The 26,017-nt window shown below is 31.1% G+C and overlaps 1 protein-coding gene across 1 annotated transcript in view; it reads left to right on the top strand.

The window, feature by feature from the left end:
* Positions 1-3,585: 3,585 nt before the first annotated feature.
* The window catches only part of LOC148285471 (uncharacterized), a 74,369-nt gene continuing 51,937 nt past the window's right edge, over positions 3,586-26,017 (top strand). The window contains exon 1 of the mRNA XM_088224696.1: positions 3,586-4,326. Coding sequence (XP_088080822.1) covers positions 3,586-4,326 — 741 coding nt within the window. The remainder of the gene's footprint in view (positions 4,327-26,017) is intronic.

Raw genomic sequence — 26,017 nt, forward strand, 5'->3', positions numbered from 1 at the left:
GGCTGGGTTAAGTGGCCACTTTAAGTACTACAACATTCCCCATTCCGCTTATTAGCAAATATCCACACCAGGTAACATTTTTAACAATGACAGGTCATAAGCCCTGTAAACGCTCGAATATCCATAATCCTGAATTTGAAAAATTCTACCTCATCTCTGTAGGGATATAAATAAAAATGATTAAGATACGCTGCAATGGAGTATCAATTCAGCTCCCTATGCACCACTGGGTGCCGATAAAAAAATGATCAGTATAACGATTTGAGTAATGCGTAAAATTTATTCCTAACATTATTTATTTCGAAGGTTTGATTAGTCTTAGTGTGTGAAGGAAAATAATATATTAACTAATTTTTTAAACACACAACACTTTGGTACTACGCGGAATGGGATGATTTTTTGAGTATGTTCCGTTCCGTGCCTGTAATATGACATTTTAAAAAACTTTTCTTGTTATTGATTTTCCTATGTTATCATAATTTTCCGTTTCAACATTTTTGTTTATTGTGACATATTCATGAATATAACATTTCGTGTATACATATATATTTACTGTTTAATTTGTGACCACGGTTTTTCACGATATTAGGTTTGATATTTACGATTATAAAAAAAAACACTATTTATTTCAATAATGATGCATGGTTTTCATAATAAATTAATATCTGAGAGTTTCAATATAATATTCCGAACGCTGAAAAATAGGGGAATTGTAATAGGATAACAGTAGTCGAATTCTTACGTTGCAGATATAAGTATTCTTTACAAAAAATGCATATTGTCATTTATGAAGATCCCATCACGTAAATGAATATGTTTTAGTAGATTCCTTTTTTACTAGAGAGATTTATTGTGTTCAATAAAACATTAAAAAATTACTAATATCAGTTTTATCACCATAAAGACTTACTAAGATCATTGAGATATAATATATATAGATAACACTCTGTACAAATCCGAGCTAAAAAGTCCTCCCAAAAGGACAGGGATTGATCAGTGGAGATAGCAAATATTGTCACGTTGACTTTGACAAGTAAAACAAGTAGTACAGTAAAAAGTACGGACTGTTTACATCGGTTTAATGCAAGTTCTATTCAGTGTGTCGCTCCCTTCCGCATACGTGTCACCTTTGTTTATTGTTTCACTAAACGCATGACTAACTGAGCAGGACAGAGACAGGAGATACCTGGTAACATATTAATAAAACGTTTTTTAACATTATGAAAGCTATTTTGAACAATTATTAATTAAGATAAAAATATTACTTACCTGTGAAAGGTTAAACCATCGCTTTTCCAATTTAATTGTGCAGCATTTTAGCGTACATATAGGCATTTTAGTAATTGCGCGGAGAAAAGTAGCCGGTGAACGCTTGCAACCGACTGAAGTCCGTTCTATCAAACATATTTTGTGAAATACTGACTTCTTCAGATTGTATTAAACTTCAGTGTGACATTCAAAATATAATTCAATGGATCAAACAAAACAAATTATTCTTCAATGTTTCCAAATGTTTTGTAATGGCATACACAAGAGCATCCAAAACAATATACTATCGTTATCCCAAGGATGAAGTGAGGCTTGAAAGGGCTTCAACGTCCAGAGATCTCGGGGTGTTGTTTGATGCTCAGTTATCTTTTAATCTTTATATGGCTAATCTATGTGATGACTCCCTTAAAATGCTTGGTTTTGTTTTTAGAAATGCCAAGATCTTTTCTAACACTCAGATTATGAGGACATTGTATAATTCCTTGGTAAGAAGTTGTTTGGAGTTTAGTTCCATTATTATGTCGCCACATGAGGCTCGATACTCTTTGATGGTGGAGAGAGTGCAGACAAAATTTCTGGGCTATCTGTACCTAAAAGAGTGTGGATATTATCCTTGGCTCTTCCCAACCGACTTTTTACTGGGGATGCTAGGCTATCAGTCATTATGGAGGAGGAGGGGCGTTAATTTGGGTGTTCACTTTTTCCAGGTGATCGGTGGTCGCATACATAACTCAGAAATTCTAATGGATGTAGGTCTGTTCGTACCTGATAACTATCTTCGACAAAGACAGCATCGATTGTTTTCCTACCACGATGCAGAACCAACCTGCCAATGGTTATGCCGGTTGGTAGAGCAATTTTGCTACTTAATCGCATCGCCTCGGATGTCGACATATATCACGACAGTGGGCCTTCCCTTAGGAAAGCACTTTCTAACTTTTAATTTTACATTTTGTTATATTATTTTAATAACATAACTATCTACTGTAATTTGTGATCTATTATTGTATTTAGAATGAATTGGGTCTTTTTTCTGTAATGTTCTAAATATCTGAATAAATAATTGAAAATGGAAATGAAAATATGCCAATTGGCCGCAGCTTGAGGGAAAATATTTCGGACGCTCATGTTTACTCTAATTATATACCTCAATGACTAATACCCGTATGCAGAGACAAAACTTAAGGTGAGGAAAGTACATTCTAATCTCAAATGCGGAGAATAACCCGAAGGTGAAGACAATAGAATGTACTTTCCTCACCTTAAAGTTTGTCTCCGCATACGGAAGTAAGATGGTATACTTTTAGATTTTATATCTATTTGCCATAAAAATCATCGATTAGTTCTTTGTTCTTTCATATCCAACATTCCAAAAGCTAGAATACTCCACAAAGAGAAGCAATTAAGTCATAGAACAGAAAAAAGTGAAATGTTATATTCAATTTTTGTGAGACACTATCAAAACAATAATGGCATCTACGAAATGAATATCTGTTGCGCAATGACGTAATTTCGTCTCTTTGTTTATTATTTTTAATGGGTTCCAGACCCACCTAATCATCTCAATACAATTATAAATTAATTAACAAGTAGCAATATGGAAACACGCAGATTTTTAAATGTCTTTCGATCGCAAAATCTCCTAGTTTCATAAGCCTGTCCCTCAACGGGTGTCATAATACGAAGTATCCAGTATTCGCTACTTTCGGTTTCAAGCAAGTAGGTGTTGAATGTCTTCACTCTCGCCGGCAGCCGGCAGCAGCCATGGGAACAGATAGTCAGGCAACAATAACAGTTGCATATGGGTGTCGCAAGTAGTCACCATGGCGACCATTGTGGTGTTTGGGACGTGAGAAAGTTCCCGCCGAAACGTCGCAAAAAGCGCGGGAACACGGAAAATAAACAATGCCCCCTGATTCCGTTTCGAGTAATCCAGATCAGTAATATTATCTGTGCGTGTGGTGTAACTGCCTTTAGGAAATTGACCGTTTTGCAAATTATTTGTAACGGACACCCACACAATGCTTTCTTATGAAATATTTTAATGCCATTGTAGGTCGGATATTTGCGTACTTGTTTGTCTCGGTTTGAAAACAATCAAATCGACGGCAATTTATTTCACCGAGAAAATTTTACAACCAGGCAAATATTTTATAATAACTCATTACAACTTCAAGCTGCTTGCACTGCACTGGGAATAAACATTAGTTTTGAAATCTCACGATTTCGTGTATTTTTTATTTAAGTTAAAGATGAACAGCAAAGAAATTTTACTGTGCCCTCGTAAAAGTGATAGAGTGTTTTAAATTATTCAAAATGGTTAGCAGAAATTATAAAATTCAATCGGACAAAAAGGCGAACGAACCTTATTTGAAGAACCCAAATAATTCGTATACCAATCACGGCAGTGGACCTCCTAATCACGGTTCAAAGGCGAAACAGAACATTTACTACAAGCAGACCTCTGTGGGTACTCAGTTTACTTCACAAACATTGAATAATGGGAACGGTTCTCCAAAAAGCAACCGCTATACTTACTCATCACCCAAATCTAGAGCAGATAAATCGCCAGCAGTTCCTTCGTATACCAGTATCGCAAATCAAGATAGATGCTCCAACATAGATTTAAAGTGTCTGAAGCCAACGTCAGAAGGCTCTGGCTCGTACACATTGAAAAACGATACGAAATTCAATCAAGATTTTGAGTACACGACAAACAATTCATTGGCTAATTCCGGCACTGAAACGTTTACAGCTCAGGGGTACAAGGTACGGATTCCTCTGGCCAATGTTTCTCCTAACAACAACCTGCCGACGATAACAGAGAGCGTAGTGGAGGAGATAGAATACCCCGTGGATGTCCCGCAGTACGGGTACGCTGTGAAGGAACCCAAGAGTTGCAGAAAAGCAACGCTGAAGGTCAGAGAAGAAGATACAGAATGTTACTGCAGAGATCACTCTCCTTACGGGTGCCACAAGAGTGGACGGTTCCAGTACATCTCCGACCATCCATGTGAGATAGCGGAGACATTGAAAGGAAACAAGTACAAGTATCAGGTATGTTTATGGATCGCATTTACTCCAATAATTTACTTACGCAATTTTAATAATTTATCGACACAAAATAGTGTAATGATATATTTTATCAGAATAAGGAAGTTCAGTATCTTTTTTTATATTTTTTTTATTTGTTGATAGAATATAAAACTATGTTAAATGTTTTTATTTTTATGTATCGTATTATCAGCGCTATGATTTTTTTAAGTTTTGTATTTCTGAAATAACTCCGCGTGTGTCGTCAAAGGTTGTTCTATGACAGTTCTTCCGATTAATTCGTTTACGGTGACCAAACCGAATAACCTTCAAAGCTCTCATATCATTAGATGGTTCATATGAACCAGTAACGTCATTTAAAGTAGTGTGTTTTTATAAAAATATTTATTATAACTTTTTTTGTACTTTTTTAAGAAATTTGACCATACAATTTAATGCTCTATTTTTTACCGCGCGCAAGAAAACATTTTTGTATCCAATTTCCTGAAGGGATGAAGTTCCTCATTGAAAGAAGGTTGGTCTTCCAACTATCACTTTGAAAGAAATACGACGATTCGTCAGTCTGTGGTGTCACAATAGATCTTCACAGGTCGCAGTGACGTCAGGAGCTTGCATAGCACTGACCCCCACCACTAAGAATAGTCTATGGTGGCGGATCATCGTAATTCTGTTCACAAATCCAAAATCATACGACGAAACCAAAACGAATAGCAAACTAAACGAACCGCAGATAAAGTAATTAAATTACAGACATTTAAAGAATTAATTAAAAAATGATTTTGAATTAATTAATTCCACCTTACCGCCGACTGATTTAAAAATAATAATTCTGTTACTTTGTTTAATTACTTTTTTAGTGTGCTTTTTAATTTTTTGAATAAAAAATAAGTAGATCATTGTAATTTTCCATCTATCCGGCTATCCCTTTGCAAAAAATCCAAATGATCGGACGCTCCGCTGAGACGTGTAAGACACACAAACAAACACACTTTTGCATTTATTATATAAGTATAGAATAGAAGTATAGATTACAATTTTATGTGTATAGGGTCAAAGCACCAATAAATGACCGTTTAAGGTTCAGCTTGTAATGAAATCCACATTAAAGGTATGAATTTCATTATTTAAGCGTACAAAATAAAAGAAAACAATAAAAACACTACAATATTTGAGTTTGTCCAAATGTTTGTAGACAAAGGACTGGATTTCACCCACTCGGGAGTCATTAAGATTAACAAATTACAACAGGGATGGAGAATACCTTAAATAAGGGAATATGGAAGTCTAGGCATTTACAGGGCTTATGACCTGTCTTTAGCTGGTTTAAGCAGCCACTTTACACACTGTATAACATTCTCCATTTTGCCTATGTTTGAACATCCATATTTCTTCAATTCTTCCATTTGTTGATTTTGAAGTTAAAGAGCTGAAACCTTTACTGTTGTGAAAAGATTCATCTGATTGAATTTTTTCACATACTAGGCAACGCCTGAAAAAAAAAATCCAATTTTTAAACTTCTTGGACCAGTTGGTTTCATTAATATTTGAGTTTGCCATATTCCCTTATTTAAGGTATTCTCCATCCCTGTTGTAATTTGTTAATCTTAATGACTCCCGAGGCGGTGAAATCCAGTCTTTTGTCTACGAACATTTGGTCATGTACTTTTACTTTTTTATTGAAATACGAGTATTACACTCATAATTATATTACTCTAAAAAAATAGCAGAATCACCAGTGAATGACCACTGCTTCCCCAGTAAAAATAATACTCTGATTTATTTACATCATAACATTATAAAACACCCTAACACATTAGAATATGGAGACATTCAAAGAATTGCATAAGAAATAGCATCAAATAAAACACTTACCACACCTTTCCTTATCATAAATCTCAGAACGATAACGGAGAGACGCACTATTACCTTTTGACAACTCACAGTTCAAAACTGATAGATCTGTTTCTTACCAAAAGATGTGTCCACCTACTGCTTTTGTAATAGTTTCTAGTGTTAAAAGTTTTTTGACTGGACACATGTAGCAATTCTTATTATATCATTTACTGGTGCTTTGACCGTATACTATGGTAAATAAATCATTTATGTGTTCAAAAAATCTGCTGACGGTGATAATATTTTCAGATTTGGATTATTCAAATTGATTTCTGATCATTTGATACAATCTGCGTTTAGGTGCAAATTATTTAATCACGATTTTATAAGTACCTACCGATAAATAAGGCTATGCATGAAAGTAAAAGTTATTATATAAATTCAATTATCTTTTGATAACTAGAGTGATCCATCTCCATTTAGTACTTAGGCCAGGGCTGCGATTACAAACGCTATCTTCATCGGTACATATCGAGACGGTATAAAATAAAATCGATATTTATGAATCAAAATTTGGTATGAAAATTTTGCGCGATATATTTTTTGGCAATTTAAAATATTTTCTACGGTTACCTGTAATTGAACATTTTTAGAAAATAAATTGAATACATATTCTATTAATCTTACAGAAAACTTATTTTTACTTTGTATATAAATGTTAACTTCCCACTGTATTACGAGCCGGCCCTGAGCCCGAAAATTAAATCATTTTTTGTTATAATAAAATAAATAAAACCACTTTGTTTTTAACCACTAAAAAAAATGATGGTTTAAAACAAAGTTGTTTTACTTTTTTTATTATAATGAATAACCACAAAGTTAGTGCTTCAAAAATAAACTTTACATTTTTTATTAAGTTAATTCTATTCACCTAATATTTTCAGGCGTTGCCTAGTATGTAGGTGAAATAATTCAGTCAGAATATTACCCACATCAATAAAGGTTTCAGCGCTTTCTCAAACACCAACAGACTGAAGGATTGAAGGAGTATAGATGATCAAACATAGACAGACTGGTGAGAGTTACACAGTGTGTAAAATGGCCACTTAAATCAGCAAACGACTGACTCTCAAGCGGGTCGAATTCAGTTTTTGCAAACGAAAATATGGACAAACTCAAAATATTGTTAGTTATAATATAAATTTTTAAAAATTAACAATCTTCGCGTGTAAAAGTAAAACGATATTAAACATCCAAAATAATTGTGTATTTGTAATCGATTAAACAATTATTAGGTATTTCAAAACATGATTAACCAACACAATGAACTTTGTAAGTATAGGCGTGAGAAGATTTGGTCCAAAATTATCACGTGTAATAATATCATGTTTATAAATGTGTAATATCAACCCATAATGCAATTCATTTGATGGGAAAAAAAAATATCGTCTAGTTAAGTAAGAGTAATCTAATTAGATGTGTTTATTTTTTTAATTCTAGACGCAATAATCCAAAAGGTTGCAAAAATGATATCCCATTATTACATTTTTAATATTTTTTATTTAATGTAAATTAGAACAATTATCATAAAAAATATGTCATGCACAATCACTAGTAAATAAAGTAAGAGGAAAAAAAACATATTTTGCACATTTAAAATAATAATACATCAACAGGAAAACGAAGAGAAAAAAAATATTTTAAAATATATATTTTTTTTAATTATAAATTTCATAAAAGGTACATGTTTTTTTTAAATTCTATACATATCTACTTTTACACATCTAGTAAATGTTATCACTATAACTCTCCAAAAAAGAGACTAACTCGGCTTGGAGAGTGACTTACACTGTTGTAGTTGTTTATTGTTTATTATAAGAGTTTATATAATTTTAAATACAAGTACATGAAAAAAAAAACATAGGAAATATAAAGAAAAAACATAAAACAATAATACATTCATACTAATTAAAATTTAATTTAGTTTTTACACGCGATCAAAAAATTTCTTTAGATTTACTTAAAATTGATTTATTGATATATTATTTTTAATCGTTTTTAATTCATTGGGAAGATTATAATAATTTTTAACACCTTTTAAGACAAAGCTATTTTGACCATGACTTGTGTGGAATTTAGAAATTTCAATATTTGTTGGTACCTGAGTGACATATTCATCTCAAATTATTTTATTTTCGCTTTTTTATATATTTGTATAATAGAATTTATTTTATAAAGAGTGTCTACTGTATGAACCTTAAATATTTTAAATAGACTTTCCGTATTGAATCTTGAGGGTTTCTTTAGAATTACTTTAATAATTAATCTTTGTACTATTTTATTTTAATTTTAATAGCAACAAATTTTAAATTAAATGAATACAGAACATAAAAAATATTTTCATATAAATTGTAAAACAAGTCTATATACATAAGGGTCTAAAATTTATATTTACATATAAGTTATTAATTTAAAAAATACTTAATAATAAATAAAAATACTGAAAGCGCTAATTGGTCAAAACAAATAAGTGGAAGTGTATCAAGTATTTTTTAAATTAATAACTTTTACATGTAAATATAAGTTATTACATCATTATTTGATACTACTTTTGGCCCTTAACCAGAGCTTGGCTGTCATTTCGTATTTAAGTAAGAAAATCAGTCCAATTAAACTTTATAATGTGTATCAAACCTTATGAAATAAGCATCTAAGGGCGTGAGTTGCACTTTGTTTTGTAATAAATGGGTAGCATTGTTTTAATGAGCCATTGTTTTCGACAATATTAGCCAGGCGCTCAACGGAATTAGTTTCGCGAAGTGTAAATTTTGTGCATTTCGGTAGTTTTAAAACGTGTTCAAATTTGTAATCTGATTAAGTTATATCTTTACTAACAAAGAATATTTTTTTAAATATAGATAATTAACAAAATATTCAGACAGTTATAAACTTCAAACCTCGGTTGAGGGCCAAAAGTATGGCATATATTTTAAAATCATTATTACGTTCAGTGTGATCCAAAATGCAACTTTTTTGACCCCTTTTATTTTGATGTCTAAAAAAATGAAAAATCTTCATACATCATCGGCCCACTTTTATATACATGTCCCACAGTAAATAATAGAAATGAACAATTGGTTCATCAAACTTACGATTATACAATTTTCAGAATGGAGTGAATAAAAAAAATAAACATGATATAAAAACATTATAATTAATACTAGGTGGTAAAAGTAATATAAGTAATATGAGGTGGTAAAATTAGATGGACAGTTATAAAATTTGCATGATGTGCATAAGAAGTAAAAAAAACATATAAATAAGAACGAGTTTGTTTATTAATGATAAACAACCTCTACAAAAAATCATTTACTTACTCGTATACCTTAAAAAAGTCGACTGCCTTTTATGATATTTTATTTTATTTTTTGATATTTTTTGATAATAATATTATCGCAGTCTTACTGCAAACAGGCAAGGCTTTTTTTGTTTTTTCTTGTTATTTTAAGTTTGAAGATATTTTTGTTTTTAGTGTACACATTGTGTAACAAATAAGTTATTAAATTAATTTCATAATTAATTTTTTACACAAATTATCACTTTTTGGATAAATACATAGAGACAGATTATTGAAATATAATATAATATATTCAACTATTAGATATATTACAAGTAGTGAATATACCTAACTTAATGTAAGTGTACATAAAAAAACAGTTTAAGTATTATAATATAGGACATTAAATGTGCAATGATGATAAATAATTTTAGAAATAAGTATAAATGTAAATGTTGTAAATATTATATTAGACTATGTCAATCATATAACTATAGTCTTTAAAATGTAACATGATTAGAATGACAGCTGTGTGGACAGGTTTTTTAGTAAACCATACTCTTTTGTCCATGTTGACACGCAATTTAGTGTATTAGACATCGATTCTATTGCTTCGCTGGTGTTTTCAGGTCTGCAATGAAGATATAATTGTAAATCATCTGCATAGAGATGACATGAACAATTGAGACAATCTGCAATTGGATTAATAAACAGGGAAAATAGTAATGGTGATAAAACTCCACCTTGAGGTACTCCAGCGGCAATATCAACCCATTCCGATTGATGATCTGGTGTTTTGATGCACTGTTGTCTAGCTCGTAAATACGATCCGAACCATTTTATAACCGGTTGTGTCATATTTAGTGTTTTAAGCCTAGCCAACAAAAGATCGAAATCCACAGAGTTGAGTTTACACTCTCTTAGCCGAGCGATGTCTTCCCACGTATTAAATCTTAGACCTTATTATTGTAACTTCCACTTACCTATGCTAACTTTTAAGGAATAAATTCTATTTAACGTCCTTTCCCTCATTGATCATGTTTTCATATCTGTACTTTAGATAACTATCCATTTATATGCTAACACCTTAGATAAGTGGAAAAAAACCCCCTGCTCCAAGTTTCACTGATTAATTTGTTTAAATTCTATGACATTATGAACAATATTCTGCGTTTACCATATAAGTTTTATATCACCGTCGATGGGAGGAGTGCTCTCCCGAAACTGTAGTAGTGTTCTTGTAAAATAATAAAGGAATTATAACACTAATAACAAAGTTTTATTTTCATAATCATTTATAATGAACAATATTTTGAGTTTGTCCAAATTTTTGTAGACAAGGACTGGATTCAACTCCCTGGGGGGCTGTTTATATTAACATATTACAACAGAGATGAAGAACATTTAAGATAAGGTAATATAGAAGTCTAGGCATCTACAGGGCTTATGACCTGTCAATCGCTGGTTTAAGTGGCCACTTTACACACTGTGTAACATTCACCATTCTGCCCATATTTTGACATCTATATTCCTTCAATTCTTTCAGATCAAAGAGCTGAAACCTTTATTTATGCGGGTTAACTTCACAAACATCAACAGATGAAAGAATTTAAGGAATATAGACGTTCAAATATGGGCAGAGTGGTGAATGTTACACAGTGTGTAAAGTGGCCACTTAAACCAGCCATTGACAGGTCATAAGCCTTGTAGATGCCTAGACTTCTATATTACCTTATCTTAAATGTTCTTCATCTCTGTTGTAATATATTAATTTATAATGAAGTATTACGAAGTAAATGCCGATTCAATTAACAATATTATAATGTCAGAAACCTAAATTTCATTTTCTGTTTCCGTTCTAAGATCTGGCGAAGTAAGAATTATTGTAGTTTAAATTGATTTATTTACCCTTGATGACTTCCGCTACTCCCATTCAGTCACCATCTTGAATAGACAATGTTATTTCACTTTGAACATTGGAATACTTGGAAACAATGGATGTTTTGACACCGAAGCGTGGTAAATTTTACCCCAACAAATTGTGCAAGACAGATTTTGTAAAAAAAATTTGGTATTGTTGTCTGAGTGTGTGCAAAATTTAAAAATTAAGAAACACAGGAAAGTATCGAGGACAGTAATGATAATGAGTATCGTAGCAGTCATATTGTTGTGAGGTTTTAATTGATAAATTATTATAAAATATAAAGCTTTATCATTAGTGTTACAGATTGAACGTTTATATATTTTTAACCACGGTTGTATACGTTAGCCTCTTGGATGATTGGAATAACCTACCACCAATCCAGAACTAGTTTCTACCGCTGATTTATTTGTTTGTGTTCTGTATAGATAGTATTGAGTGAGTTTCTAGAATACATATCTCAATTATCATTTCAATTATGCTTTTATGTATATATTCTTTTTCTGGTGATTTAAATGATAATATTATTTTGTTTTTTTTTTAAACTACTATATTTTACTATTATTTTGTTGATTTTAATGATACCACCATTTTGTATATTTGATTATGTGTGATTCTTAATTTGTAGAATTTATATTTCAAAAATTATTTCTGATTATCTTTTTTGCATTGTATTCTTTGGAATTTGATTATTTATTACATTAACCTTTTTTTATAGATTGTTATTCTATGTTATAATAATTTGATCTATTTAATTTTACTATGTATTTTTATTGTTATTTATAGTAACTTGACACGAGCATAGCCTAAAAAGCCTTAATAAGTTCATAAATATTTAATTTTGTAATTTCGAATGAATAAATAAATAAGTAAATAGATTCTATGATTACACAGTGAACAATATTATGCATGTATGTATAATTCAAATTAAAATGAATATATTTTACCAAAATAACATGACAAATCACAAAATATTTTGGCGTTATATTGGAACAATATATCAAACCAGGAAACCTGAGCAATGGTTTGACGTTATTAAGGTATAATACTCTCCAATAGCAAGAGTATTTGCCTCTTAAACATAGTTTCACTGATGTGAAAGGTGTCTATCTCCAAAGTGATGTTCAGTTGCCTGGCTACTCTTCCAATCGGCATAACCAGAGGCAGGAGCCTTATGCTGGAAAGAGGTGTCATTTTGTCACCCACTCGACAATAGTCCATTCAGCATCTCGATTACTTTGTCATAATGCTATTCTTGAAAGCCCTCCGACAATTTAATTACAAAGATGAATGAGAAAGTGGCAACACTAACAAATCCGTATTTATCGATGGCTCCCCTGTCACACGTAAACTTTTATTGTTTCTTGTCCGACTTCTTCCGTTGAATATTTTGTTTATGAAATGTGGAATATTATGAAAAAAAAAAAAAAAAAATATTTTACTGAGGCCCTGCAAAATTTATAATAATTATTTGCCTTTGACATAACACACATTTACATGTTATTAGAAATATTTCATATTCATTTAACGGATTTTAAAAACATATTTTATAATATATATCTACATATTATGACATTTACGAGCGATAAAACCATTTTAAAATCATTTTTCTAGTGAAACTTTATTTGATAATGGATTAAAAATAAGTAGTTATATTTGTTACATATTTGTTGATCCGCCATCATCAAAGCGTTGACCAGTGTTGTAAATTTTAAATTAAAATACAACAAAAATACCTACTCGTCATTCAAACATGAATGCCGAGCGTTTTACAAGAAGGAAGTTTGACGGCGACATGTCGCATTCGATTGTTAATGTAGAATGCTTTGGGGCACTCGAGATAAAGTCGATCGGTTTTCAACCGACTGCATTCGTATGGGTGGTTAAAGAATGGTGTCACTCTTCGAATTACGGAAGTCGCATACGATTCTAAAGACGAACAAGTCCAGCATAAGGCCCCAGGTTGTTTTTGAAAGCCGGGAGGTAAAACAGTCTATTCTGACTGATAATATTAGTTTGGTATCACCTATCGATGGAAGTAGTGCTCTCCTGAAACTATAGTTGAGTTTTTTTAATAAAATAATAGTGACACGTTTAACAAAGTTATTGTATTACAAAAATTAATTCCTAAATAATTTCCTACTAATTATTTATTTATTTTTGATGAAGAAATTTACAGTTTCAAACATATATTATACCAAATCGGTTAAATTAGCCAATTACGGGTTTCGTCTGTTTATGTGTTTCGACAAATATGTGAAAAGGGAAAAAGATATAAATTTGTACCAAACAATAAAAGACTGGAGTCTACCCCCAAGGGAGTTGTAAATATTAACGTATTACAGCAGACACGAATAACATTTTACAGAAGGGAATATAGAAGTCTAGGCATCTTCTGCATTGTCTGCTTCAAGTGGCCCCTTTACAGACTACGTAACATTTACAATTCTGTATATATTTAAACATATGTATTCCTTCCACTCTTCTATCTGTTGACGTTTTTGAAGTCAAAGAACTGAAACCTTTATTGTTGCGGTGATATTTATCCGAATTAACTATTTCACCTACATACTAGGCAACGCCTGAAAACCTTTTTCAATTTTCATATTTCTTCTTGGACCAGGTTGACAAACGCACAATATTATTGATGAATCCACTTGGTAAAAGAAGAAGTATAAAAATTTAAAAATATTTTTAGCCGTTGTCTATTATGTAGGTGAAATAATTCAATCCGTAACAATAAAGGTTTCAGCTCTTTAACTTTAAAAACGTCAACAGATGGAAAAGTGAGAGGAAAATAGGTACCAAATCTAGAGTCCCTATTTTAAAAAAAATACATGGAGTTGTTGGAGAAAGTCCAGAGAAGACCAACTAAAATGGTAGTTTCTCCAAGAAATAAATCATTCGAGGACCGCTTAAGGGAGCTCGGGTTAAGTTCACTGGGAGCGCAGGCAGCGCGGTGACTTGATCTTAACTGAGCAATATAATGTACTGAAGTTGAATTAATTGTTCACTATGAATGAAAACCGCCATCTCATAGGTCATTCATTGAAACTCAACACTACCTCCTTCTCATCCAACCCCAGGAAGAACTTCCTGGCAAACCGAGTTGTGGAGAAATGGAATGGCCTTCCCTAGAAATTGATTGATGCTAGTTCAGTTAATGTGTTCAAAAACCGCCTAGATGCACACATATACACGCATCAGCTTAATAGCTGTTAGCAATAGTAATAATAATAATACAGATGTTCAAATATAAGTAGAACGGTGAATGTTACAAAGTGTGTAAAGTGGCCACTTAAACCAGTCAATGACAGGCCATAAGCCTAGACTTCTATATACCCTTCTGTAAAATGGTCTTCATGTTTGTTGTAATATGTTAAATAATAAAACAGTTGCTTAGTTGTTGATATTGGTGAGAGTGTGTGTTGGTGATGAAAATATTGCGGAAATTTTTCCAATATTCCCAATCACCAAACAACAAGCAAAAAAACCCATTGAAAGTATCAGAAACTCCATAACTGGATTCAGTTTAGTAAAAAATTAATTTGTATTTTAATTACGATCAGCAGTTTATTAATATTAATATATGATTAATGAATGTGATGTGTTAATTAATATTCCGTCAAATGTCACTCTTATTGCAAACTCGACCAGTTTTTCGTCTACCGTTTATGTTATGTTCAAACAGAATACCGCTGGTATATCGTATATAGTATATCTGCAGGACAGGTATGACACTTGAAAATATCTTTACTTTCTTTTACGGTAGATAATAGATAGACCTCAAATTAAATACCGTGAAATATATATTTTTTAAATTGATATTTAAGGTTGCTATCATAATAATTGGTGTTTTTTGGTCGTGATGTCGTAGTCATGTTAAAATTTTTAATAAAACTTTATTATAATGATATCGAGCCATAACCGGCAGAACAACGTAAGCGATAAATAGTGAATTGTCCGGGAGGTTTTTTTGTATTTTTGATCCATGCATATTTTGTTTAATAATTCGGTAAGTAGGATTTATAATGGCTGGTTACTGCCAATACTGAAATAACAGCCAAATTGTTTAAATACCTTCCACTTTTAAGATAATGGCGATAACGCTGTTTTGCCTATAACTCTGACAGTGGTGCGAGCTAGCGTAACCACCTACATTGCAGGGGCGAATCGTCAAAGTAATTGTTATTTATTATAAATCACCGTTTATATCTTTCTACAAAAAAATATCTATGAAGTGCGCCGAGCGCCAGCGCCCAGTCCATTCTCACTGAACGATAAAACTAGCCGATTACCTCAGCTTATTCTTCCATACAAAAAAGTACACTGTATTTTTCGTCTTTAACCCAAGTCGGCTTTTTTAGTACTAAAACAAACTTGCAGATTACAAATATTTTTAGAAGATTCTCTATTTGGAAATTAGGATTTCGAACATTTTTTCCGAAGGACTATTTTTCTTTGATGGGATACCGTTGACATATTTTGTATCACATAGGACAGGTGGCGTTCGCAGTGGCCGTTTTAGGCATTATTCATTTTAAAAGAAATCAACCAGTGCTCAAGTATTGACAGTACTGTCAATGACAGATCATAATGAAAATATCTGCTGAATGTCATTGTGGTATGTGTTAATAAACTTTTGTATGAGTTTAGTATTCTATTAAAATAGTGTAGAATAAAGCTACGTATATCGCATGGTTAGTAATAATTGTTGTTTGAGTTGATTTTCACAGAACCATAGAAAAAGTAGTAATTTATAATTACATTACGTACATGTTATGAAAGTACTTATATGTAGTACAAATTAATGAACATTTTTAATCGATTACCTATAAAATAAATCACGGCTCGCCACTGCTACATTGTCGTCGGTTACGTTGTTTTGCTTAGCTTAAAAATAATATGTCAACGTATTTTTTTTTAAAGAGTGAAATGTTGCGAAGTAATACATAAAAACTCTAATTGGCCTATAATTTTGGTTTATTTGTAAATATTGTTATAATGGCTGTTGTTTTCTTTTAATAAATAAAATAAATAACCTCAAATGTGGCAGGTGAATTTTAAAGAGCTATGATATTTTTGACACTTGCGCAGGGGGCAATAAGGAACAATTTTCCTAAAAAAAACGCAATTTTTCAAAAATGTCGCTTACGTTGTTCTGCCCGTTATGGTCCAAGCGGATTAAAAACATAGTTTTGTGTGTATAATTTTATCTGAATCCTGGATGAGTGTTTTAGACTCGATGGCTAATCGTACTCCCAGATAAAAATGCTGAAAAAAAAATGATGAGGAAAAAAATGAGGGGAAAAGTCGGCGTCGTAGTGTTGTTAGTGGTTAGTGTATTTTTCTACCATGCTAGAGGTCGCGGGCTTGATTCCTGACAAGGTCGACGTAAAATGTTGTTAAAAGCTATGATGAATAAATGAGTTTTGAACATCATTTATTGAATTGAATTGAATACCTTGAATTATATAACTTTATAAAGACATTCAATCCATCTAATCTTCACATTCGTTTGAAAATGCCCTAACAAGGCGAAACAACTGTCACGAAATTTTTGTTTTTATATTTGTAAAAATAAAATAAAGTGTTCAGTAGACTCAAATCAGTGTTTGATTTCTAATATTATAAGTTATACAAAATAAACACCAAATCAATCAATACAATGAAGTTTAGGCTTTTAAGAGGCTTCTTATTTGTCCTTGGCCGGTTTGCATAATCGCTTACTACTATTCCAAAGAGGTTTTCCATCTCTGTTGAAGTAATTGTCAGTCATAAAGTTTTTTTTGTAAGGTTTTAGTAGTTTTTTTACAAACAGTATTTACATCGGATGCCACTGCTCAAGCTTAGTAAGTCAAAGATATAGGATAAACAAAACCGTAAAACAGATATAACTAGAAATAGATAACTTAAAAAAGCTAAAACTTCTTAAAATCATTTGTAAATAAGTACAAAAACATATTTTATTTATTTATACTTTAGCAATGTTTGTTTTTTTTTATACAGAATAATGTTCCCTCACTAGGGTGTCCCGAGCCGAAGGAAACATTTTACAATAAGTGAAACATGCCTTAAATTAGTTATTAAATATAAGAATATAACATAATAAGAAAATAAAAAGTGATAATTCCAACTAACTTAATTATCACCTTAAACATAATAAGCAATATAAACTAAAATAATGATAAAAAACATATCAAATTCATATAGACTTGTAGACCAAATTTCATAAACAAGACATAAATTTTTACATATTTGACTTGATCCACTCATCGATCCGTGCGCAACCCACCTCCACCATCCATTTCTTAGTAGCAATTTTATATTGTGAGTACTTACTTATTGTACTTATGGACAATATAAGTAGATTGTACACTTTAACCGAGCAGTAGGCCAATCCTTTTTGACCGAAGGTTGTATTAATTTTTAATTGTTTTTTCAGCATCCGGGTGGAATATCTAGTAACTCTCGTATTTGTGAAATGAGTTATGGAAGGTAGAGAATAATGTTTATGTGCGTACAGTAACAGAGCTTTATATTAAAACACCAGGGCCGCAATTACAAACGCTATCTTCATTGGTACATATCGAGAAGGTATAAAGTAAAATCTATAATCAGTATAAAGTAAAGTATCTTCGTCGGTAATCTGTAATTGAACATTTTAAGAAAAACAGATTGTATAATACATATTATTTTTTTCATATTAGAACCTTAATTTTGCTTCGTAGATAAAATTGAAGGCAGATGTTAACTTCCCATTCTAATACGGACCCAGGACATCGCAACACTCCACACATTCTTTAAAAAAAACCAAAAAATTATTGAAACTAAAAATAAATGCCTACTCCAAATAAATCATATTTTCGTATTATCAGCATATGGTTAATTTGGTTATTCTTTTATTTTCTTTTCATGGTCATGTCATACCATATATATATATGCTATAAACTTTTTAATAATTAAAAAAGGAATGGCCCACGCTCAGACGCTAAAGTCACTGTGGGCATTTTTTCGAACTCATGTTATAGCTTAATTATAAGATGTATTTTTCTAAAGTTTATTTGTGTTATTATATTTCTATGTAAATAATATATGTATCGAAAAATAAACAAATAAAAAAAAATACATACAAAAGTTCAAACAAAATTAGGCCACGATAGATCACGACTTGGTGCCTATTGCACCTTACACCACAAAAAGTTCAGTTTTATTATAGTCAGGAGGCCTATTCTGTCACAATTTCGTTTTGTAAGTTCGTTCGTTCGTCATATATACATCTCACCCTAACGCAATCAAAATCGTATTTCTGTCTCGTTCCCTCTTATACGATCCGAATGAATTTACGAAACGAATTAGTTATAGAATAAGGCCACTGTGCACGTTGGTGTCAGCTTCTAATACTCGTTGCTTGTGCCTTACCACCTCGTTGGTGTTATTTTTGTGCTACTACTATGGTGAAGGTGTGTAGTGGGATTGGCATGTTACTGTAATTAGTGTCCTGTCATAGAGACAAGTGTGTCTTAAAACCGGTAGACATAACAAAGTCGGTGAGTTGTTATATACAAATATTTATAAACATTTATTTTTAAAAAAATATTTTAAAGCATAATTTTCGCGTTTCTGAAAAAAATTACAAAAAATGCGTTACTTTTTTTGCAATACGTTTTGTTCCTCTTAAAAAATGCGTGTAAATTTTTAAATTTTATTAAACAAATTTTTTTTAGTGCAACTGGCCGACGCGTCTGATTGAAAACATACAAGAATACAATAATGGCGCAGCGGCTGTACAAAGATTTTAAAACGAACAAAACATACAAAAACTTACATTGAATACACATTAAAAATATAAAACCTATAGGTTACAGGTTCAAATAAATCAAATTAATGGAGCAAACTCACCTTTTTTTGCATACAAACAAAAAGCTCATGTTACTCGCAATACTTACTCAATCTTGTTTAATAAAAAATCACCGATAATTATCATTTTAAAAACCTTATGTGTTTTTGGTTTGATGGTTGGATGCTTCGTATGATGTATGGTGCTCGCGATGGAATATATCAGTTTAAACTGTCATGTTAACTGTCATCAGATAAGAACAGTAAAGAGAAAGGGAAGGAATGTAAAGACAGCTTACGAAATGTTATGCCAATATTGGTACATACATTATACTTCCAAGTGACAGAACATTTGCAAGACGATTCTACATAATACTTCACTGTTTGTTTTTTAAGCGTATTTACTTATTTGTGAAACACATGCGAAAAAGCTTTAAAAACACGTACGCTACAAAGGTGACTTATGTTTATTGTATTTCTTAAGAAAAAAATAAGAAATGTTAATTCATTTTCTTGCACGTTTGATTTATCTCGGTACGGATAGAACGGCAATATTTGGCTGTATAATTGTTAAATTAATAACTGAAAATAATATTTAAACGAGAGTTGATATTTTGAAATATAATGTCGTCAAGCATCCATCTAGGAATATACCAGAATATAATAATAGGGAAATGAAACGTTTTTTTTATTTATTTTTAATGTAATTAAGGTCTATGAAATACTGTCCACTATAAAAAATAATTTTTTGCTAGTTCTTAGTAGCAGAAAAAATATTTTTAAATTTGTAATTTTGAATTCCCGTACAAACGGACATTTCATTCGCCACGCCCGTAATACGTCAAGATTCATGTTTATTTGTTCCTGGCCATTGAAATTTGTTTGGAACATTATCACGAATCTTGACGTCACAACAACCAAGGCCAAACTCATTTCGTTTTTCTTGTAACGTATTTTTATTGAATTTCTTTTTTATATTTGTGGATTGATTTTGGAAATACAATTTATTATTTTAAATCCATTTCATATATTTATTGGTATTTGTATTATGTGATATTTCCCTACTGTCATCTAAGAAATAATTCTTGGCATGAGTAATAGTGACCGACAATACAATATTTTCAGCCAAAACCATAACTTATTTAAATAAGTTATAAGTCACTTCAAAACGCCCAAAATTAGGCGTTTTTAGTGTTAAACCTGACTTAATTAAGTAAACTGTATAATATGTATATAAATATATTTTATTAATAAAACAAAAATACCAATAGGACATATTATACTCCCAGGAGTTATAAAAAAAACTCATTTGGGACCGAACATATAAAGAAAACATTTTTGTGACAATACACAATATCATACATCTGAAATAGTAATAAAACATAATATGACAAACATAAAACACAATACTTTACACCATCTATATAAATTACAATAATAACTATCATTATCAAAAAGATTTAATTAATACTTTTTAATAGCGAATTTTTGGGATTTCTTTAAATTTATTAAATTCGGAATGGACCATATTTTCCAGAGACCTTCTGTCAAACTTCGTTGAGCGAATCTTCGACACATGAAGATTCCCCGAGTAACGCGTATTGTAGTTGTGAATATCATGACCAAATGTGTATTTAAAATTTGTAAGAGCAAAAAAGTTTATGATGTTCAAAATAGTATTGGTTATGTCAAGCAGTGGCATCACCTTGAAAGGAAGTATTTTGTCTGTCGGTAAGTATCATTGACATGGGAATCCCATTTCAGTCCAAGAATGTTTCTCAGAGCTCTGTTCTGAAGAACTTGTATTTCCGAGGTCTGACTTAATTTAACGAGTGAATTTGTGTCTTTATGGCGCTTTTTCGTATGACTGACAATGTGACAACTTACAACACTCACAGACTGGAGGTCGCAGATCACAGGCCACGCGGCCGAGTCACGAGCCATAGGAATCACCCTAGTACAGCCGAACGTAATCCGCACAGTCATACTGACCGCAGGTTTCGGCCAATTTTTGGCCGAAATCGAAACCGAATCGTTGGTCGGTCACTAATGAGTAAATCTTTGATTTTGTCACGTGACCGCCCACTGTGTGATAAATTAAATAATTGAAACAATAAATTGCCATTCATAGATTGTTGATAGCGCCATATCGCGTATGTGGCTCGAATTAGGTAACGGACAATACAGAAAATAATACCATTTGTTGAATTACCTTCCATTCTCATTGCCAAATTCACGTTTTTGTAAACATAAACGTAAAGAAAAACAAACGGCGCGCGCGGCGATACGTAGAATCGCCTTTAGGACAATAAAAACTGGATTCTGTCACTATAAATATTAACAAAACAGTGTTAAATATAAGGTTTAATATTATTTTGACAAAGCTTACTTCTTTTCATATCCAGAGCCGTAGTACCACAGATAAAAGAATTCAGCAAGAAATTACTTTTCACTAAAATTTATTATTTGTGATTAAAATAATTGTAATAACAGAGAGAGTTAATGATTGTTACCCGTTTTATCGAAAATTAAGAAAGTTCAGTCACTTTCTATTTAAAAAGTATAGTTATTTAAAGGCTCCCTGTAGTTCAATCACAAATAACTATCTACGTCCTAATTAGCGACGTGATAACAATTTCTCACCATGGTTGTTTATCGTATTCGCGATCACAATGGAACATCCGTGAAAACCTAATATTAAATGTCAAAATATTTACATTTCGCGACGTATAATCCTGCTGCGCAATCACATATTTGAATTTCACCGGTGTAAACATGGAAAATATTCCAAAACTGCTACTTTTATTCATTTATTATTTATCATGCTATTTATTGCATTTAGCCGGCGGTTGGCTATCCAAATCTCAAGAAAAGCAGTTGCCATAGTAATTGTAATTTAAGTTTCACTTTTTTGGATTAGATACTTCTTACTATTTTGCAAATGCAATATATTGTATAATTTTTTTTATTAGTGAACGCCGATTTTTCGCCAATGAACTGTATTTATTTACGAGGAAAACAAAAATCAAACCGACACGAGCGTTGACTTAGAGATTACATACGCGTTGACTTATGACTGCGATAGCGTAAGCATGTTCATTATTGTTCATTGTGATCGCTCAAATGCTAATCATGAATTTAAACACGTCGATAGTTATTTGTGTTTGAGATACAGGACGATATATAAAATTGAGATGCAATATAAGCATCGATTATCCGTGGTGACAAAAAACACAATAAATATGTTAAGTAATATATTTTGATAAAAGCTTTATTAGTTCCGCTGCGAAGTTTTTATGATAAAAAAATATAATTTAGAGAAAGGTGTAGATAAGTTCATTATGTTCGCGTGATTAAACTTTCACATTTGAATATAAATCATCTCAGAATCAGCAAGAATATCAAAATATTGTGTAGCAATTAAAACGTGAATATAAATTATTAATTGTACGGTTCTAAGACGTTGATAATTTATATTATTTGAACAAAACTCGCGCAAAAAAAAACTAATAAATTGCTACCATACGAAGCCTTAGGAAAACAATTTCGTGCTACAAAATCCACAGGACGTTGCTTTTAAATGGAGAAAAAAACGCGTAGCTTTCACGAGAACCAGAATATCGTGTATTTTTAATACGTGCCTGCCTTTATACAGTATAAACGTATTTACTTTTAAAGGATATGCGGTGGTAAAGTATTTAGATGAATAAGTATTTGAACAAAGTTTTCTGTCACTCTCTGGCAGATGCTTCCCCAATACTGTGCGAAAAAAACACTGCACGTCGAACTGATTTCGCTAAATTCGAGGTCTCGTATTTCCGATTTCTGCACCCGAAAACCGAACCGAATTTTTTTTTTTTTAAAAGTGTCTGAAGGAATTTTTCGTATTTTTTTTTGGGTTCTTAAAAAATATTTTTCGTTTCGTATACCGTACGTCCGAAGACGGCAGATAAAACTGGGCGTTTTTTTTCTCTCGATTTTCCAAGTTCCCATAAGAAAGAATTCATAAGGAAAAAAACAATATGAGTCAATATGGGAAATATATATGGTACGTAAATAAAATATTGTTCTGCTGCTATAATCTAGGGAGAAAATACGGGAATACGTTTGTATTAAGAAAAACTAGACCGCGTTTCCTCTTTAGCTGTTTTTTTCAATTTTAAATTCGATGCTTTAATATACTTAAAGCCTAAAAATAAGTTTTTTTGAAGAAAATGTGACTTACCCAAAACTCAGTGAATGAAACCGGTCTTAGCTCTGTAAATGCAAAGGCCGTATGAGATTTTTTTATACCGGAATGATTCACTTAATTTTTTTTCATAAAATATTGGAGCCATCAGAAACAGAAGAGGCGAGGATTATTTTTTGTTAGTGGTGCCCATTTTTTTGTTTGTGAAGCCCATTTTGCTTCATACATTAGGTCTAGCTCTGAGTGCCAACAGGATCGATTATTAGAAGGGTAGTTTTTACTGTTGTATTTCATAGTTCCCTTGAATAACGTCTCAAAGTGTTACAGAAAGTGTTTGATTGGGCCGGAAACTCTTCACATATAAAAATATATAAAATTTGTGGAAGCTCCTACAAAACATGAAATTTCAAAAACTCTGATAACTATCAAGCAACATTTATAGAAAAACCGATTGAAGGTTGACATAGAAACCCTGAAATCAAAGAAAATTGCATTAAATGTATAGTGCCACAGAATAAAGAGTGTGATTCAAGCAAAGAGATTTTGTATAAATGTATATTTAAAATGATAAAATTAATTATTTGAAAGAAACATAAATTGAAAATTAGGCTTTTATTATACCTCAAAATTTAAAATATGTTTATTCTGGGGTAGCTCTAATTATTTGAACGAGAACGGTATATCTAAAGGTTATCTTAATTTGTTGCAAATCCAATTGTCATTAGGGAGGAAATTCAGCCTATCTACAAACATTTGGACATATTCAAAACATTGTTGATCAAATGAAATCTTATTTACCCCCAATTATTTCAATTTAAAATGGTTATTGGTTTCAATGTTTAAAATATATATTTATGAACCAAACTTTATTTACAAGTAATTCAAATAGATCAAGTCAAAGAAGGAATCGTGTGTTAGAAATACTACATTGTAAAACGAGGCTCGCACAGAGACATGCATATTTTATAGGCCCAAAAATTTTAAATTATTGTTTTACTGATAATATTTAATTGATTCCAAACTTTTAAAATTTTCCTTCTTTTAAAAAACACGCACTATCCTGGATTCAAACTAAAGATATGAACTCTATTTTTTTATGATGTATTTTGTTGCCCTTTAATAATAAGGAATATTTTTATGTTTTTTTAAACATTTTTTATTTTCTTTTTTAATTTTATTAAGCTTATATTCTTTTACAGAATATTTTATTTTCTCTTTCTTATGTTCCACAAAAATATTATTACTGTCCATTATTTATTATAGTAGCAAAAATTCATTAACATTTTCTTGTATACCCACGAACAGACCATGCCTTTGTGGGATTTTTTTGTTTACTATTTTTACTATTAATATGTATTTCCTTGCTATGTAATTATGCTTTATTTTTTTAATACTCTGTTTCACCTCTTATGTATACTGTAAAAAAAAAAAAAAATTCATCTGCATTGTAACATCCTACACACGCACACCTGCCACACTAGGAATTCTGTTGGATTTTTTTCTCAAGCTTGGTTTCTAGATACTGTATTTTCTTCTGTGATTAGGCTTTTTGGCCTGATGTAGAGAAAAAATCTCCAACAATAGCATTGTAATATGTAAATGAATCTGATGTCTCAATTTGTTCAAATATAATCTGCCCCCGAGGCACTGAATATTGAATAAATATGCTAATGAGAATAACCAAGAGGTATCTTAAAAGGTGTGTTATGCTTTCACACTATCTAAGGTTAGCAGGGGTTAATAATTCTGTCGAGAAAAAGTTTTTTCGAAATTATCACACGTAATAAGAATTAGCAAATAACAATTATGTAACTTGGTAGACATTATAATAATAAAAATGTACATCTCCCTTCCCCTCCTTATCCTCTCTTCAAGCATCCTTGTCCCGATCCCGCCCAATTTACAATAACGTACTGTTCTTAAAAAAATGAAATAAAATAAATTCTTTGATTATTGAAATACTTACGAGTACATGAAAATAACATTTTTATTTGTATAAACTTACATGGATTTATTTAATGTATAATAACATTGTATACTTTGTGGAAATTTGTTATTAGTTCTGAGTTTATACACCATAACTGTTTGTTTACTATAAATATGTTTTTTTTTCTTTCTTTTATTCAGTAAACATACAGTACAGTTACAAAGTTTAATATTTTACACCATTAGACTTAATTCTAATGGACCAGTGAAGTTTTCATATTAAAAATCAATTATATGTAAGGTTAATTATGAAAGTATAAAAGAGAGAAGGAAAAAGAAAAACATAAATGAAAGTTGTTTAAAAATTAAAATTTAAGTGAAAAAAAGATATTTTATAGTTTGTAGTTTGTAGTGAGTATTTACAAATAGAAAAAATATTATAAATGAAGAAAATTTGTAAGAGTAATTAAAAATTAAGAATGGAAATAAAGAATGAAAAACATGCTCAGATGTAAAAATGAAATCAAATAGTAATAACATTTTTTAAAAAAAAGGAAAAACATAAATATACACATATTTATTTTAAGGGATTCAAAGAAACGATGAGAAAAATCTTTAAGTGAAATATAAGACGATAAATTTAGGTCAA

This window comes from Micrasema longulum, unplaced genomic scaffold, assembly GCF_059751315.1.
Source record: "Micrasema longulum isolate JH-2025_06_02 unplaced genomic scaffold, ASM5975131v1 h1tg000031l, whole genome shotgun sequence".
NCBI lineage: Eukaryota > Metazoa > Arthropoda > Insecta > Trichoptera > Brachycentridae > Micrasema > Micrasema longulum.